The sequence below is a fragment of the Heloderma suspectum genome, chromosome 2, assembly GCF_057233095.1.
Source record: "Heloderma suspectum isolate Gila_16-S chromosome 2, 16-S_ref, whole genome shotgun sequence".
In the NCBI taxonomy this organism is placed as follows: Eukaryota; Metazoa; Chordata; class Lepidosauria; order Squamata; family Helodermatidae; genus Heloderma; species Heloderma suspectum.
The window spans coordinates 297,494,438-297,510,915 of NC_139459.1; the positions used below are offsets into that span (position 1 = coordinate 297,494,438).

General features: G+C 44.2%; 1 protein-coding gene across 1 annotated transcript in view; it reads right to left on the bottom strand.

Moving 5' to 3' along the window:
- LOC146354871 (parapinopsin-like) overlaps positions 1–16,478 on the bottom strand; it is a 28,659-nt gene that overhangs the window by 750 nt on the left and 11,431 nt on the right. Inside the window, 3 exon segments of the mRNA XM_084840030.1 lie at positions 5,010–5,253; positions 6,960–7,004; positions 7,006–7,285. Of these exon segments, the coding sequence (XP_084696156.1) occupies positions 5,010–5,253; positions 6,960–7,004; positions 7,006–7,285 (569 nt within the window).

A 16,478-nucleotide genomic window follows, 5' to 3' on the forward strand; every position in this document is an offset into this window, starting at 1 on the left:
GCTGTATTCCTTTTCGTGGCTGGGTGGAGCTGCATGGAAAAATTGGGACAGAAGGTGGCTGCTGGCCCCTCCCCCCTCTGCTGATCATTGGTTCCTGTAACATGATTGATGCTTCCCCCCCATCCCTCCTGCCTTCCTACATCCCCTCCTTCCTTATCTGTTGTAAGCGGTGGCTGCTCTCCCCCATTATTCTGCTTTCCCATCAACTGGCTTGTTTCCCCCAGCCCCCATGAACTGTTGTTGCTTCCCCCCCTTATTCTGGCTACCCAACAACCCTGCAAGGTGGGCTAGGAGAAGAGATAGCGGCTGGCTCCCCCCCCCCCAGCACTGTTGTTGCTCTCCCCCCTTATTCTGGCTTCCCAATGACCCTGCAGAGTCGGCTAGGAGAAGAGATGGTGGCTGGCTAGGTGGGAGGGAGTACTATGGAAAACCACCTCAGCATCACTGCCTTATCTAAAACAACGCCGCACACGCAAAAGAAAGCATTAAAAATGACCATTCCAAGCTCTGCATGATGAATTCATTCCAGGGAGGAGAAAAGGCACTTTTAATACCCATTGAAATCCTAACTGTCAAGGCTTTCTCCTGTGTGGCTGAGAAGGGAGACTCCCCCATCCACCTGGGAGGAAAAAAGCCAATCAGTCTGGTGAGCAAAAGGGAGAAGAAGCAGTCAGTGAAGTCAGCGGGAGGGGGAGGTTCCACGTACATGCATTGAAGGGGATGGAAAACCTTAAGACTGCTACTCTAAGTAGACTTACAGTACACTCCTATGCATGCCTACTCAGAAGCAAGCCACACAGATTTCAATGGCACTTACTCCCAGGAAGGGAAAGCCTTACAGCCAATGAGTTTGCTCAGAAGTAATCATTGCTGTGTTCAGAGGGATCTTGGAGAAGCATTTGGGATGGTTAACCACTTCACAGTTCAAGCTCCCATAGTGGAATGGGAGAGAGGCAGGAACCCCCACCCTCCCACCAATTTGTTGCCATCACAAAGTTATTCATGTTATTTGCCCAGCAACACCCCCTAGCACATGCCCACACAAAGCAGGACAAAGCGCTAAAGAGGAAATACACAGGGGGGAGATGGTGATTTCAATAGCAAGCACAGAAAATGCCGGGTTTTCCCTGTTGTCAACTTGTCAGATAACACAGAAAGAGGGAGGGAAAGTTGTGAGATAGCAGCAGCATCACTTAAAACTCCTGTGAAAACCAGTGATTAAAGAAGAATGATCCTGCTAAATCAAGGTGTGAAGAGAGCCATAGGAAGTGTCGTACCAGCATTTCTGACCTTCTCACCCCGGCCCACCCCCAGGAACGCCCCATTTCCCCCACTCTGTGCTGCTCTTGCGAGCGTGGCTGATCTGCATTGCCTACGAGGCAGTGAGGGGTGTGTGTGTGTGTGTGTGTGTGGAGGTCGGTTCTCCAGAAACCAACCAATCCTATGGCTGTCCAGCCGCTAATGGCCATAGGATTGCGCCCTAAATGTGTCTTTCCCCCAAACTTCATCTTTACAGTCTCAGGGCATTTCTACACCAGCCAAAAATCCTGCATTTAAAACGGGGCTTTCTGCTTCCGTTTTAAATGCAGGATCACAACTGGCTCCCTTTACACCCGCTTCCTTTCCCCTTTCCCCTTTCTCCTTCCCCACTCCTCCCCATATCTGAGTCTTCCATTATCTTTCATTGATCTCACGCCTCTTCTTGCCGCTTTAACGCTTTTGATGGAGGAAACTGAGGAACGCAACGGGGTAGTCTGATAGCTCATTATCTGCAATCTATTTAAAAATGGAACAAAGGGCATTTAGTGCAGGAGAGTCACGGCAGGGTCACGGCGTCATGTAAAGAGCCCGCAAAGCTCTGTGAAGGAGCAATCACAATCGCAAGATAAAAGCTCCGTGTGATGAAGCTTTAGATCGTCTTCGCTTTCTGCCATTAGGGTGGTATCATCTGAGTATCTGAGGTTGTTGATCATTCTCCCGGCAATCTTAATTCTGACCTGTGATTCATCCAACCCGGCGTTTCTCATGATGTACTCTGCATATAAGTTAAATAAGCGGGGCGACAATATGGAACCTTGTACTCCTTTCCCCATTTTGAACCAATCGGTTGTTCCATGTCTGGTTCTTACTGTTGCTTCTTGACCCTCATACAGGTTTCTCAGGAGACAGGTAAGGTGGTCTGGTACTGTCATCTCTTTAAGAATTTGCCACAGTTTGTTGTGATCCACACAATCAAAGGCTTTAGCGTAGTCAATGAAGCAGAAATAGACATTTTTCTGGAATTCTCTTGCTTTCTCCATGATGCAGTGAAAGTTGGCGATTTGATCTCTAGTTCCTCTGCCTCTTCGAAACCCAGCTTGTACTTCCAGTAGTTCTTGGTTCGCATACTGCTGAAGCCTAGCTTGTAGGATTTTGAGCATCACCTTGCTGGCATGTGAAATGAGCACAATTGTACGGTAGTTTGAACACTCTTTGGCGTTGCCCTTCTTTGGAATTGGAATGTAAACTGACCTTTTCCAGTCTTGTGGCCACTGTTGAGTGTTCCAAATGTGTTGGCATATTCAGTGCAGCACTTTTAGGATTTTAAATAGCTCAGCTGGAATACTGTCATCTCCGCTAGCTTTGTTGTTAGTAATGCTTCCTAAGGCCCACTTGACTTCACTCTCGAGGATGTCCGGCTCAAGTTCAGTGACCGCGCTATCATGGCTATCAGGGACATTTAGATCTTTCCTGTATAGTTCTTCTGTGTATTCTTTCCACCTCCTCTTAATCTCACCTGCTTCTGTTAGGTCCCTGCCTTCTTTGTCCTTTATCTAGTCTTTCCCATTCTGTTGTTTTCCTCGATTTCTTTGCATTGTTCATTTAAGAAGGCCTTCTTGTCTCTCCTTGCTATTCTCTGGAACTCTGCATTCAGTTGGATATATCTTCCCCTTTCTGCCTTGCTTTTCGCTTCCCTTCTTTCCTCAGCTACTTGTAAAGCCTCATCAGATAGCCACTTGGCTTTCTTGCATTTCTTTTTCTTTGGGATGGATTGAGTTGCTGTCTCCTGAACAATATTACGGACCTCCGTCCATAGTTCCTCAGGCACTCTGTCTATCAGGTCTAATCCCTGAAATCTATTCCTCACCTCCACTGTATATTCATAAGGGATATGGTTTAGGTCATACCTGAATGGTTTAGTGGTTTTCCCGACGTTCTTTAATTTAAGCCGAAACTTTGCAACAAGAAGCTCATGATCTGAGCCACAGTCAGCTCCAGGTCTTGTTTTTACTGACTGTATAGAGCTTCTCCATCTTTGGCTGCAAAGGACATAATCAATCTGATTTCGATATTGACCATCTGGTGATGTCCATGTGTAGAGTCGCCTCTTGTGCTGTTGGAAAAGAGTGTTTTCTATGATCAGCGTGTTCTCTTGGCAAAACTCTATTAGCCTTTGTCCTGCTTCATTTTGTACACCAAGGCCATGCCTGCCTGTTATCCCGGTGATTTCTTGACTTCCTACTTTAGCATTCCAATCCACTATGATGAAGAGGACATCTTTTTTTGGTGTTAGTTCTACAAGGTGTTGTAGGTCTTCATAGAACCGATCAACCTCAGCTTCTTCGGCATCAGTGGTTGGGGCATAGACTTGAATTACTGTGATGTTGAATGGTTTGCCTTGGATTCGTACTGAGATCATTCTATCGTTTTTAAGATTGTACCCCAGTACTGCTTTTCCCACCCTTTTGTTGACTATGAGTGCTACTCCATTTCTTCTCAGGGATTCTTGCCCACAGTAGTAGATATGATGGTCACCTGCATTAAATTCGCCCATGCCTGTCCATTTTAGTTCGCTGATTCCCAAGATGTCGATGTTCAGTCTTGCCATCTCATGTTTGACCACCTCCAGCTTACCTTGATTCATTGATCTGACATTCCAGGTTCCTAAACAATATTGTTCTTTACAGCATCGGACTTTCTTTTCACCGCCAGACACATCCACAGCTGAGTGTCCTTTCGGCTTTGGCCCAGCCGCTTCACTCTTTCTGGCGCTACTTGGAAATACCCTCTGCTCTTCCCCAGTAGCATATGTGTTTTATGATTTTACACATCATCATCATCATCATCAAAAAAAATAAGTAAAAATTATTTTACACATGGATGAAAGTAGTTTCAGAATCATAATAACCATAATAACCATAACCATGATAGTGGATTAGAATCGAATGTAATATAATTTCTAGTGAAATGAGTGCCTGAAAAAACAGGGTAGCTATGCTTTCATTTTTTCATTTCTTCAATCTTTATAATAATTATAGCCACAAGGTGGCAGCATAGCAAATTTTGCAGACCGCAAGCTGCTGTAAGGCAACCCTTGGACAAACAGGCAAGAGAGCATTATACTTGATTCTTTGTGTACAAGAATATTTTATATTGCTTGATTAGCTTCCTGACTAATGAACAGACAGCAGTGTGTTGTTGATCTGTGCTGTGCAATCAAAAAAGCACATCAGCCACATACGAAATTCTTGGTAAGAGAATGTTTTCATTCTTGCAAGGAGTTTCATGATCCCTGTGAACCTGTTATAAAAACTTGCACGTAGAAGCAGTGCAAACAATTTAATGTGCTTAAGAAAGCACAGGCCTGCAGACAGGTGGTATGTATTTTGTGCACCAGCCATTCGCCAACCTGATGCTCTCCAGATGTTTTGGACTACAGCTCCTATCAGGCCCTGCCAGCATAGCTAGTGGCCAGGGGTGATGGGGCTTGTAGTCCAAAGCATCTGCAGGTTGGGGAAGGCTGCCATACACATAATGGGTGGGGGATACTATTGTACAGGGCAGCTTGTTTTGCAGTTTTCTTCAGAGGAGAGAGAGCAAAGGAGACTTAGGATTTGTGGGGTGGAGATAAAAATTCATGGGTTGTGGGATTGGTGTTTTTTTTTAAGATTCTCAGTGGATGCTGAGTCTAAGCAATATATACATTTGTGATTTTCATGTTCCACAGACCATACTGAGTTTAAAGTCACCTGCTTGTTCATAAAAATGTAGATTATTGGATTATAGAATGTGCTAGTTTTTGCCATGTACATCGGAACAGTACCTGTAATGGGATTACTGTAGATATGAAGATGACCCACAACCACCAAGGCAAAAATTGCATAAGGAAGCCAGCCAATCAAGAACGCCATAACCATTACTATCACCATCCGTAACACTTGAGCTTCCACTTTAGTTGTTGAGCATCGCTGTGCTACTCCCAACTTTGGCAACCTAGTTAAAAATAGCACTAGATATCTGTCAAAAATGGGACACACATCAATGCGATTACGTTTCATTGTGTGTAAAAGACGGGAACGACCGCTCATGTGGAGGTGCTAAAGGAGATATTGTTTTATACGCCCCCCTCTCCTGAGCAGGAAGAAGTTCAGGTCAGCCTTTACGGAATAAATGTACTTTGGGAAAGAGAGCACTTTTTAGTGCTGTCATAGTAATCTGTTAAGTTACAGATATGCAGACTGAGCAGGTATTAAGGGATGTTGAACCAAGTTTATAGAATATCCCAGTAATCTATATTGTAATGTGGAAAGGGGAGTGGTGACCGTAGTGGCAATGATGCATCTAAGACCCATTGGCTGAGCTGATATGATGTCTTTGAATGTTTGTGAACATTCCAAATGCTGAGGGAAGCTGTCAGCCTTTAAAATGGTCACAGCAGTTTGCGTTCGCCGAAAGATCTTTGCCTGAAAAAGCGTCGTAAAGTATGAGAATTTCACTGAGCCCAGTTTCTAAACCTTAAACCACAGCGTATGATAGAAACACACATACACACAGTGAAATTTTCCCTTCCATGCAGTTGACAAAGGCATAGGGTCTGCACTCTGTACCTGGAAGCAGGGAGGTGAGGAAAGCAGTTAAGGCACAGAGTAACCTTAATCACTGTCCTCAGGCTGGTCACTTGAGCAACAGATACATTCTTCTTGTTTTTGTTAGGCATTTTTGTCTGTCTGTTTCTTTTTAATCTGAGCAGACTCTAGTTTGTAAGTTGCAGTTAGAATGTATGTCTGATAAATCTGAGTGAAGGAGCTGTCTTGGATAGGTTAGAGCAGCCTTCCACAATCTGGTACCTTCCAGATGTGTAGGATTACAACTCCTGCATCCTAGGGATGATGGAAAGCTGTAGTCGAACACATATGGAGGGCACCAGGTTGGACAAAGCTGGGTTAGGGTATGAATGCGAAACAAAGTGTAAACAGTTTTCAAAACTAAAAGTACTGTGTAAATCACTAATAATCATAACATTTATCCTGCTGTTCTCATTTGAAAGAGCAGGGAAAATACCTTCCAAATACAGGGCAGTGCTTCTTCTCAGGGCCAGCTCCCATGTTAACCTGTGGCTTTCTTTGGCTTACAGGACTAATTTATTGCATGGGTAATGTGAGTAATGTAAAACATAACTAGGTCACTAAAAGATCTCAGCTGCAGCAACTTCCATGACGTTTAACATATTTTGGGGTGTCGGAGAACACCATTTTTGGTTTTGCTGCAACTGATATCAGTGAGCTGCCAGGTTACATATTATGTTGTGGGCATGACTACATTACCCTTGTGAGTGGAAAAGGCAGCCCCAGTGTAATGGGTGAATCACAGATAAGTCATTAATGGGATTATGCTTTGATATGGAAAATATATCAGATAGGAATATCCAAGTGGGGTGACGTCCAAGTGTACCAGCTTTGCCCGACTTCAGGTGATGTTTTCATGTGCTCATATTTCTTGGATGATCATAAAGCAACATAATTTACCCTACATTTACCCAGTAAAAAAATTATCAGCTCAAAACTTTAGGCCAGATTGTGTGTGTGAATGAATCATGACATTTTAACTGAGCTATTACCAGATCCTCTGCTTTCTGTTAAAATAATTGTGGTAAAATGCTTATCAGCTCAATAAGTTAAGCAAAGCATATTATGGAAAGCAGTGCTACCTGATGCAGAGTCCATAGCAGATATCCATAGGAAACCAAATGGAACTGTAAAGCAGAATAGAAAGTAGCAGATAATGTAGCAAACATTAATAGGGTCACTGTTGTACCAATCTGGAGCACAGGAGGTCATGACGCTTTCCATCTGGTATCCTCCCCAACCAAAAAGAGGAGGTGTATTCCAGACAAGAGACGAGATCCAGGACACAGCAACACCAATCATGGCTTTCCTGGTGGTAAAGGTAAGTGTTCCCATGGGCTTGCCAACCACAACTGCACGATCAACAGCAATCACTGCTATGGTGCACAAAGCCACAATGCCTGCAATGGCAGTAAAAAAGAGATTATTCATTGCTTTTAATGTTTTCCTGATATTAAACATTTTTTTATCGTATGGCACATTTACACCGCATTACAATAAAAACATAGAGCATAATAAATATGAAATGTAAAATATAAAATATAGACAGGAATATTACAAACGTATGTCTAGGTTACAGATATAGTTTTTTACTTCAGTTGTCACAGCCAGGAAATCAGCAAAGTCTCCATTGTAGGCTTGGTTTTGACACTCTGTCACTATATGTTGGATAGTTTGTTTTTCAGCCCCACAATCACAATTTGGTGATGTTGTTTTGCCCCATTTATAAAGGGCATCTGCACATCTACCATGACCTGTGTGAATTTGGTTCAAGGTTGTCCATATCGCATGGGGCTGGTCAAATCCAGGTGGTTTTTCCAAGATGCAGGGCAAGCTTCAGCATTGTAGAGGGCAATTTCCTAGCCAGTGTTGTTTCCATGTGTTGTGGATATTGAAATCTCTTGTTTCTACGCGTTGTGGATATTGAAATCATTAAACATATTATGCAAATGGCATTGCTCTGCTATGTTTGAATTTCCTATTGGTCTGGGTTCATTTAAATTCACACCTTTCTAGAGGGCCAGCATGAGGAATTTGCACCATCCTACAGTAGTTTTGAATTACATTCCCTCACATGCAGGTGATGTTGGCAGCTGGAGGAAGAACAGATGGTCCAGTATCTTCACCTGATGTAGAGCCCTCAAACCACTTCATCATGAGGCTACTCATGGAACCAAGTAGAGGGGAGATGATCCTTGATATACTCCAGGGTGGCCTGGATCTGGCGGGGGATGCAAATGTTGTCGAACTTCCCAGAAATTGACCACAATATGAACATATACAACATACATTCAAATGAAAAGTTGCCCAGAAAATCCAACGTTGTCACATTAGATTTTAAGAGGAAACTTTTCATAAATTAGGGGATTAATGAGGAAAAGGAAGTTAAAAGAGAGAGCCAGGAAAATGGAACCCTTTCAGAAGGCTTGGAGGCTATTTAAAAATCATGATTATAGAAGCATAGATAAAATGTATGCCACAGATAAAGCAATAATAAAGCCAAGAGGATGCTAGCTGTCAGGATGCACCCTAGCTGCCTCTTACAGTCTACTCCAATAGCCAACTCAAGACACAGACAAAAGTATTCTTTTCAAGGCTTTAATCCTTTTACAACTTAATGACTCTTTCAGTGGCTAATCGCCAGCAACTAAGCAAGGAACAGCACTGGGGAAAGATAGCAGAGTAGCCTATTCTCCAGGTTAGGCAGTTGGTCCCCATTTGAAGGAGAACTGCAGGAAGACTCTGAACTTATGGGCTATGGAGAGATCCTCCCTCTTTCCCTTGGGTCCTCAGGACACGACCGTTGTTTTAGCGCCAAACAAGCGGAGCGCCTCCTCTCTGCGCCCTCCATCTGTCAGTGCTCCCTGCATCGGCGTCGAGTGTCCAGCAAGCCCCCCTCCAGCGCTCTCTCGCTGACAGGGTCACTATCTATCCCAGGAATGCTGGCAGGAGGAATCTCTGCCAGCTGCTGTGCTTGTGAGAGATGAGCGAGCTCCTCTCCCATGGATTGCTGTTCCTCCTCAGAATCAGAACTGCTCTGGGGCTCTATCGGCTCAGTTTCCACCCTGACACTAGCATGGTAACAAGCAGTGTCAAGGAAGCTAAGGAAGACAAGAAGGCTTCCTATAAAAGAGCCGAAGTCTTACCCAAATGAGAAAAACAAAAAAGAGCACAACTCTATGACAAAACAAATAGAGTTGACAATAGAGCAACAAAGAAAAAAGTTAGGAAAGGAATGGAAAATAGAAAGACCTTGGTTTGTTGTAGGGTTATGTGAAGGTTGTTTAGCTCTCACATAACCCCTGATGGCCAGGTTCCGATGACATGCTGCAGCCCCATTGGGAGTTGCATATTAAAAATGGCGCCTGGCAGGCACCATGGCTCATTGTCAGTTAAATAACCCACAGGGATCCCAGCATGTCATGTAAATCGGACCACTATATCTGAATGCTAGTTTCTGGGGTGGGTGGTGAGCTGTTGTTTTTGTGCAGTGATATTGGCTTCCCAGAAAAATTGGGCAGGCCACTGCTAGAAACAGGATGCTGGACTAGATGGACCCAGAGTGGTTTTCACGTTCTTCTCAAATGTCTGGCTTTGAGAAAACCATCCACAGAGGTTTGTAACAGGGCCACATTGAAAGAGATAATCAGGCAAACTGTTATCTGTAAAACAGATAAAATGTTTTTGTTTCTCTCTAATTTTATTTGCAAATACTGGCTTCATTTCTTTCTAGGATATAAAGTTTTGCATTCAGAGCAAATAACTGTAGCTAGTAAAGTGGAATTTTTTATTGATGCTTCATCTCAATTTAACTGTCATCTCTTAATGTATCAGAAAGAAAGAAAAAGTACTACAAAAGTGCTGAAAACAGTGCAGTTTTCATCACCAGTAAGTAGTATAAGAATTAGAGGTCTTTAAGGACAGCCCATATCAAGCTGAACTACTAGGCTGAACAATGGTATGTAAGTAAAATAAATGAGATTATAAAATTTCTTGTTAAGCTACCGCATGAATATTGAGCCACATTCTAATTCACCATAAAAAAGACAGTGTAGCAGGCTAAGAAATGGCAATAAAAGACTGATTTTTAAGAAAGGGTGCTGGGTGCAGGATAAAAAGAAAAATATGCATTATAGAGATAAAGCATTTGGTTGAAATGTGCATAAAATGTTCTAATTTTCAGAAGGGTAGCCTTCTGAAGAGTAGTCTTTCGCGGCAAAACCAAGGAAGAGTCTTGTGGCACATAAAAGATGAGCACATTTATTATGGCATAAGCTTTTCTGGATCACAGGCCACTTCATCAGATAATGCATAGTGTGTGTGTGTGTGTGTGTGTGTGTGTGTATACACAAACACACACACACACACACACACACATATATATATATATATATAATAAGTTTGGTTCCTATAAACTGTGGTGTGGTGGTAAATTTTGAAGGGCAAGGTACCATCTTGTCCCCAATGTTATTTAATATCTATATGAAGCCCCTGGGAGAGGCCATTAGGGGATTTGGAGCCAAGTGCCAGCAGTATGATGATGACATACAGTTCTATCTCCCTGTGACATCTGAATAGGAGAGGCTGTGGAAGTACTGGACCAGTGCCTGAACTCAGTAATGAGCTGGATGAGGGCCAATACACTGAAAATGAATCCTGGAAAGACGGAAGCCCTGTGGGTGAGTGGTTCCCGAGTCCAGAACATAGGTTCATTGCCTGTTTTGGATGGGGTTGCACTCCCTCTGAAAGATCAGGTCCATAGTTTGGGGGTACTCCTAGATCCATCACTGTCACTGGAAGCCCAAGTGGCCATGGTGGTTCAGAGTGCTTTATACCAGCTTCGGCTGGTTCACCAACTATGGCCTCTCCTGGACAGGGATAGCTTGGCCACAGTGGTATAGGTGCTACTAACCTCAAGACTGGATTACTGTCATGCCCCTATCTGGGGCTGCCCTTAAGGATGCTCCAGAAGCTGGAGCTAGTGCAGAACACAGCAGCTCAGCTGTTGTCGGGAGCTGCCCCTGTCCATCATGTAACTCGTTTGCTGAGGGAACTGCACTGGCTGCCTATTTGCTACCAGTCCAGGTTTAAGGTTTTAGTACTAGTGTACAAAGCCCTAAACAACTTGGGACCAGGATACCTGAGAGAGTGCCTTCTCCCTTACCAACCTGCCCGGTCACTGAGGTCATTGGAGGGCTTGCTCCTGGTGGTTCCACATGGCCCAACTGGAGTCCACTAGGAAAAGAGCCTTCAGCATGGTGGCCCCCTTTCTTTGGAACTCCCTGCCCCTGGAGGTCAGGCAGGCACTAACATTGTGTTGTTTCCAGTGCCTTCTGAAAACAGCACTCTTCCAGAAGGCATTACTTAATTCACCAGTTATGGTTTTTATTGGCATTGTGTTTTTAAAACAAATATAATTTTAAGGTGGTGTTTTAATCTTTTTATTCTTTTATTGCTTTATTTCTTGTGTTCACCACTCCAAAATCTGTTCTAGGTATGGAGCGGTATATAAATATTGTAAATAAATAAATAAACATTGGGAGTGCATCTGGGCCATACTACTTCAGACTGCTGTGTGTGTGTGTGTGTGTGTGTGTGTGAATGATTAAATAGGTGGCAGAGAGAAAGCCTTTATTATTATTACATTTCTGTCCTGCCTTTTTTCCTCTTGCAAGGAGCCCAAGGCAGCTTACATAGTCCTCCTCATTTATCCTCACAACAACCTTGAGGTAGGTTAGGCTGAGAGTCAGTGGATGGCCCAAAGTCACCCAGTGAGTTTCATGACAGAGTGAGGACTAGAACCCGGATCTCCCAAATCCCAGTCCACTGCTCTAACCAGTACACCACACTTGCTCTCTAGTCTCCCCCTCCCCGCCCCCGACACATACTAGTGTTCTGTATGTAAAGTGCCAACAGGGCTATAACCAGGAACCTTCAGCCCTCTATGCAGCTGCTACAGTTTAGGGCCGGGATGAGGAATGGGTGGCCCTCCAGGTGTTGCTGGACTGCAACTCCAGCTCCTGGTTTGGTGAGGAGTTGTGGCTCGGGGTAGAGCACCAGCTTTGCATGCAGGGGGTCCTGGGTTCAAACTCCGGCTTCTCCAGGTAGGGCTGGAAAAATTCCTGCCTGAAACCCTGTTGACAATACTGGACTAGATGGACCAATGGTCAGTATAAGGCAGTATAAGGGAGTATATAGGGAGTATAAGGCAGTATAAGGCAGTATAAGGCAGCTTCCTATGTTCCATCAGTCCTCACCATTGGCCCTGCTGGCTAGAGCTGATGGGAGTTACAGTCCAACAACATCTGGAGAACCACACACTCCCCATATGGGTTTAGAGCATCTTCCTGGTAGTGAAGAATTCTCAGGCTTCTGGACTGGCCCTGCTCACCCAAGCTGGCCATTGGACACTCATAGAAAGGAAGGTCTTTGAAAGGCAGAGTACCGGCCTGAACAACTATGATCATTCTTGCTCTGACATGTCGCTAGTGTGTCCATCAGCTCTGACTCCTTGGCACAACTCCTGGCTCCGCTCTGGCAGTGTAGGTATATATCCAGGTCAGGGATCGTGTGTGAGTGAGTGAATGTGAGTGTGTGTGTGTGTGTGTGTGTGTGTGTGTGACGGGGGGGGGGGATGACAACTGTGAAGTGTTACCACCCAGACACAGTTTTACTACTTCAGTGAAAACTAGGCTAGAGTGACAGGCCCTAAGTCGCTCCACTCCACTCCACCACACCAACGCACACATAGTATAATCAAAAAAGGCACACTGGCCCGCCCCAAAGCCTTTTACAGCTTGATATGACCAACCAGCAAATACGACAAATTAGCAATATATCCGGGAGAGAGCGGAGTACAGGAAGGCCTGGCGTGCTATGGTCCATGGGGTCACGAAGACTCAGACGCGACTTAACGACTGAACAACAACAAGCAATATATCCAGAAGATATGGGACACAACACAGCACTTGTTACATGTGGCATGTGGCCCCTGACAACTTTTCCCTGAGAAAATGCAGCCCTTGACTTAAAAAAGGTTCCCTCCCTCTGTGTTACAGACTTGAGGTTACAAAATGCCCACTAAGTCAGTTACACACTTCTAGCGGCAGAAACAACTTTGTATGGGGACAGAGGCCTTCATGTAAATGAAGAAACATTGCATGAATTATAATGGGGCATTTATGTCAGTTGTTTTACCAGGTCCCAGTATCTTATTGTAACAGTTTTTAAGTGGTTTTAAATGGTTTGTAAATGTTATATGTTACAGATTTCATTGTTGTTGTTCAGTCGTTCAGTCGTGTCCGACTCTTTGTGACCCCATGGACCATAGCACGCCAGGCCTTCCTGTCCTGCGCACTCTCCCGGAGCGTGCTCAAGTTCATATTCATTGCATCCGTGATGCTATCTAGCCATCTCATCCTCTGCCGTCCCCTTCTCCTTTTGCCTTCAGTCTTTCCCAGCATCAGGGTCTTTTCCAGAGAGTTTTCTCTTCGCACTAGGTGGCCAAAATATTTGAGCTTCAGCTTCAGTATCTGTCCTTCCAATAAGCAGTCAGGGTTGATTTCCTTTAGGATTGACTGATTGGACCTCCTTGCAGTCCAGGGCACTCGTAAGAGTCTTCTCCAGCACCACAGTTCGAAAGCATCAATTCTTCGGCACTCAGCCTTCCTTATAGTCCAGCTCTCACAGCCATACATTACTACTGGGAAAACCATAGCTTTGATTAGATGGACCTTTGTTGGAAAGGTGATGTCTCTGCTTCTTACTATGCTGTCAAGGTTTGCCATAGCTTTCCTCCCAAGGAGCAAGCGTCTTTTAATTTCATGGCTACAGTCACCGTCTGCGGTGATCTTGGAGCCCAAGAAAGTAAAATCTGTCACTGCTTCCATTTCTTCCCCTTCTATATGCCAGGAAGTGATAGGGGCAGATGCCATGATCTTAGTTTTTTTAATGTTAAGTTTCAAACCAGCTTTTGCACTCTCCTCTTTCACCCTCAACAAGAGGCTCTTGAGATCCTCTTCGCTTTCTGCCATTAGGGTGGTATCGTCTGCATATCGGAGGTTGTTGATAATTTTCCCAGCAATCTTAATTCCGACCTCTGATTCATCCAACCCGGCATTTCTCATGATGTACTCTGCATATAAGTTAAATAAGCAGGGTGACAATATGCAGCCTTGTCGTACTCCTTTCCCAATTTTGAACCACTCGGTTGTTCCATGTCTGGTTCTTACTGTTGCTTCTTGACCCTCGTACAGGTTTCTCAGGAGACAGGTAAGGTGGTCTGGTACTCCCATCACTTTAAGAATTTGCCACAGTTTGTTGTGATCCACACAATCAAAGGCTTTAGCGTAGTCAATGAAGCAGAAATAGACGTTTTTCTGGAATTCTCTTGCTTTCTCCATGATGCAGCGAATGTTGGCGATTTGATCTCTAGTTCCTCTGCCTCTTCGAAACCCAGCTTGTACTTCTGGTAGTTCTCGGTTCGCATACTGCTGAAGCCTAGCTTGTAGGATTTTGAGCATCACCTTGCTGGCATGTGAAATGAGCGCAATTGTGCTGTAGTTTGAACACTCTTTGGCATTGCCCTTCTTTGGAATTGGAATGTAAACTGACCTTTTCCAGTCTTGCGGCCATTGCTGAGTGTTCCAAATTTGTTGGCATATTGAATGCAGCACTTTAACAGCATCATCTTTTAGGATTTTAAATAGCTCAGCTGGAATACTGTCATCTCCGCTAGCTTTGTTGTTACTAATGCTTCCTAAGGCCCACTTGACTTCACTCTCGAGGATGCTCAAGTTCAGTGACCGCACTATCATGGCTATCAAGGACATTACTATCATGGCTATCAAGGACATTAAGATCTTTCCTGTATAGTTCTTCTGTGTATTCTTTCCACCTCTTCTTAATCTCATATGCTTCTGTGAGGTCCCTGCCTTCTTTGTCCTTGATCATGCCCGTCTTTGCACAAAACGTTCCCTTGAGATCTCCAATTTTCTTGAAGAGATCTCTAGTCTTTCCCATTCTGTTGTTTTCTTCGATTTCCTTGCATTGTTCATTTAAGAAGGCCTTCTTGTCTCTCCTTGCTATTCTCTGGAACTCTGCATTCACTTGGATATATCTTCCCCTTTCTCCCTTGCTTTTTGCTTCCCTTCTTTCCTCAGCTATTTGTAAAGCCTCATCAGACAGCCACTTGGCTTTCTTGCATTTCTTTTTCTTTGGGATGGATTTCGTTGCTGCCTCCTGAACAATGTTACGGACCTCCGTCCATAGTTCCTCAGGCACTCTGTCTACCAGGTCTAATCCCTGAAATCTATTCCTCACCTCCACTGTATATTCATAAGGGATATGATTTAGGTCATACCTGAATGGTTTAGTGGTTTTCCCGACGTTCTTCAATTTCAGCCGAAATTTTGCAAGAAGCAGCTCATGATCTGAGCCACAGTCAGCTCCAGGTCTTGTTTTCACTGACTGTATGGAGCTTCTCCATCTTTGGCTGCAAAGGACATAATCAGTCTGATTTCGATATTGACCATCTGGTGATGTCCATGTGTAGAGTCGTCTCTTGTGCTGTTGGAAAAGAGTGTTTGCTATGATCAGCGTGTTCTCTTGGCAAAACTCTATTAGCTTTTGTCCTGCTTCATTTTGTACACCAAGGCCATGCCTGCCTGTTATCCCGGTGATTTCTTGACTTCCTACTTTAGCATTCCAGTCCCCTATGATGAAGAGGACATCTTTTTTTGGTGTTAGTTCTAGAAGGTGTTGTGCAGGGCCACCCAAGACGGACAGGTCATGGCAGAGAGTTCTGACAAAATGTGGTCCACTGGAGAAGGAAATGGCAACCCACTCCAGTATTCTTGCCAAGAAAACCCCATGGAACGTATCACAAGGCTAAAAGAGATGACGCCGGAAGATGAGACCCTCAGGTCGGAAGGTGTCCAATATACTACTGGGGAAGAGCAGAGGGTATTTCCAAGTAGCGCCAGAAAGAGTGAAGCGGCTGGGCCAAAGCCGAAAGGACACTCAGCTGTGGATGTGTCTGGTGGTGAAAAGAAAATCCGATGCTGTAAAGAACAATATTGTTTAGGAACCTGGAATGTCAGATCAATGAATCAAGGTAAGCTGGAGGTGGTCAAACATGAGATGGCAAGATTGAACGTCGACATCTTGGGAATCAGCGAACTAAAATGGACAGGTATGGGCGAATTTAATTCAGGTGACCATCATATCTACTACTGTGGCCAAGAATCCCTTAGAAGAAATGGAGTAGCACTCATAGTCAACAAAAGGGTGGGAAAAGCAGTAGTGGGGTACAATCTTAAAAATGATAGAATGATCTCAGTACGAATCCAAGGCAAACCATTCAACAGATTTCATACTATGTTCTTATTATCTTGTATTTGTGGGCTGTAATTTTTGTGAACCACCTAGAGAGCTTTGGTTATTGGGTGGTATATAAATGAAATAAATGATAAGTATAGCTTCCAAATCATGTGAAGTACTAGTTCCCCTCTATTCAGCACTGGTTAGGCCTCATCTTGGGTGCTGTGTCCAGTTCTGGGCACCGCACTTTAAGAAGGACGCAGACAAACTGGA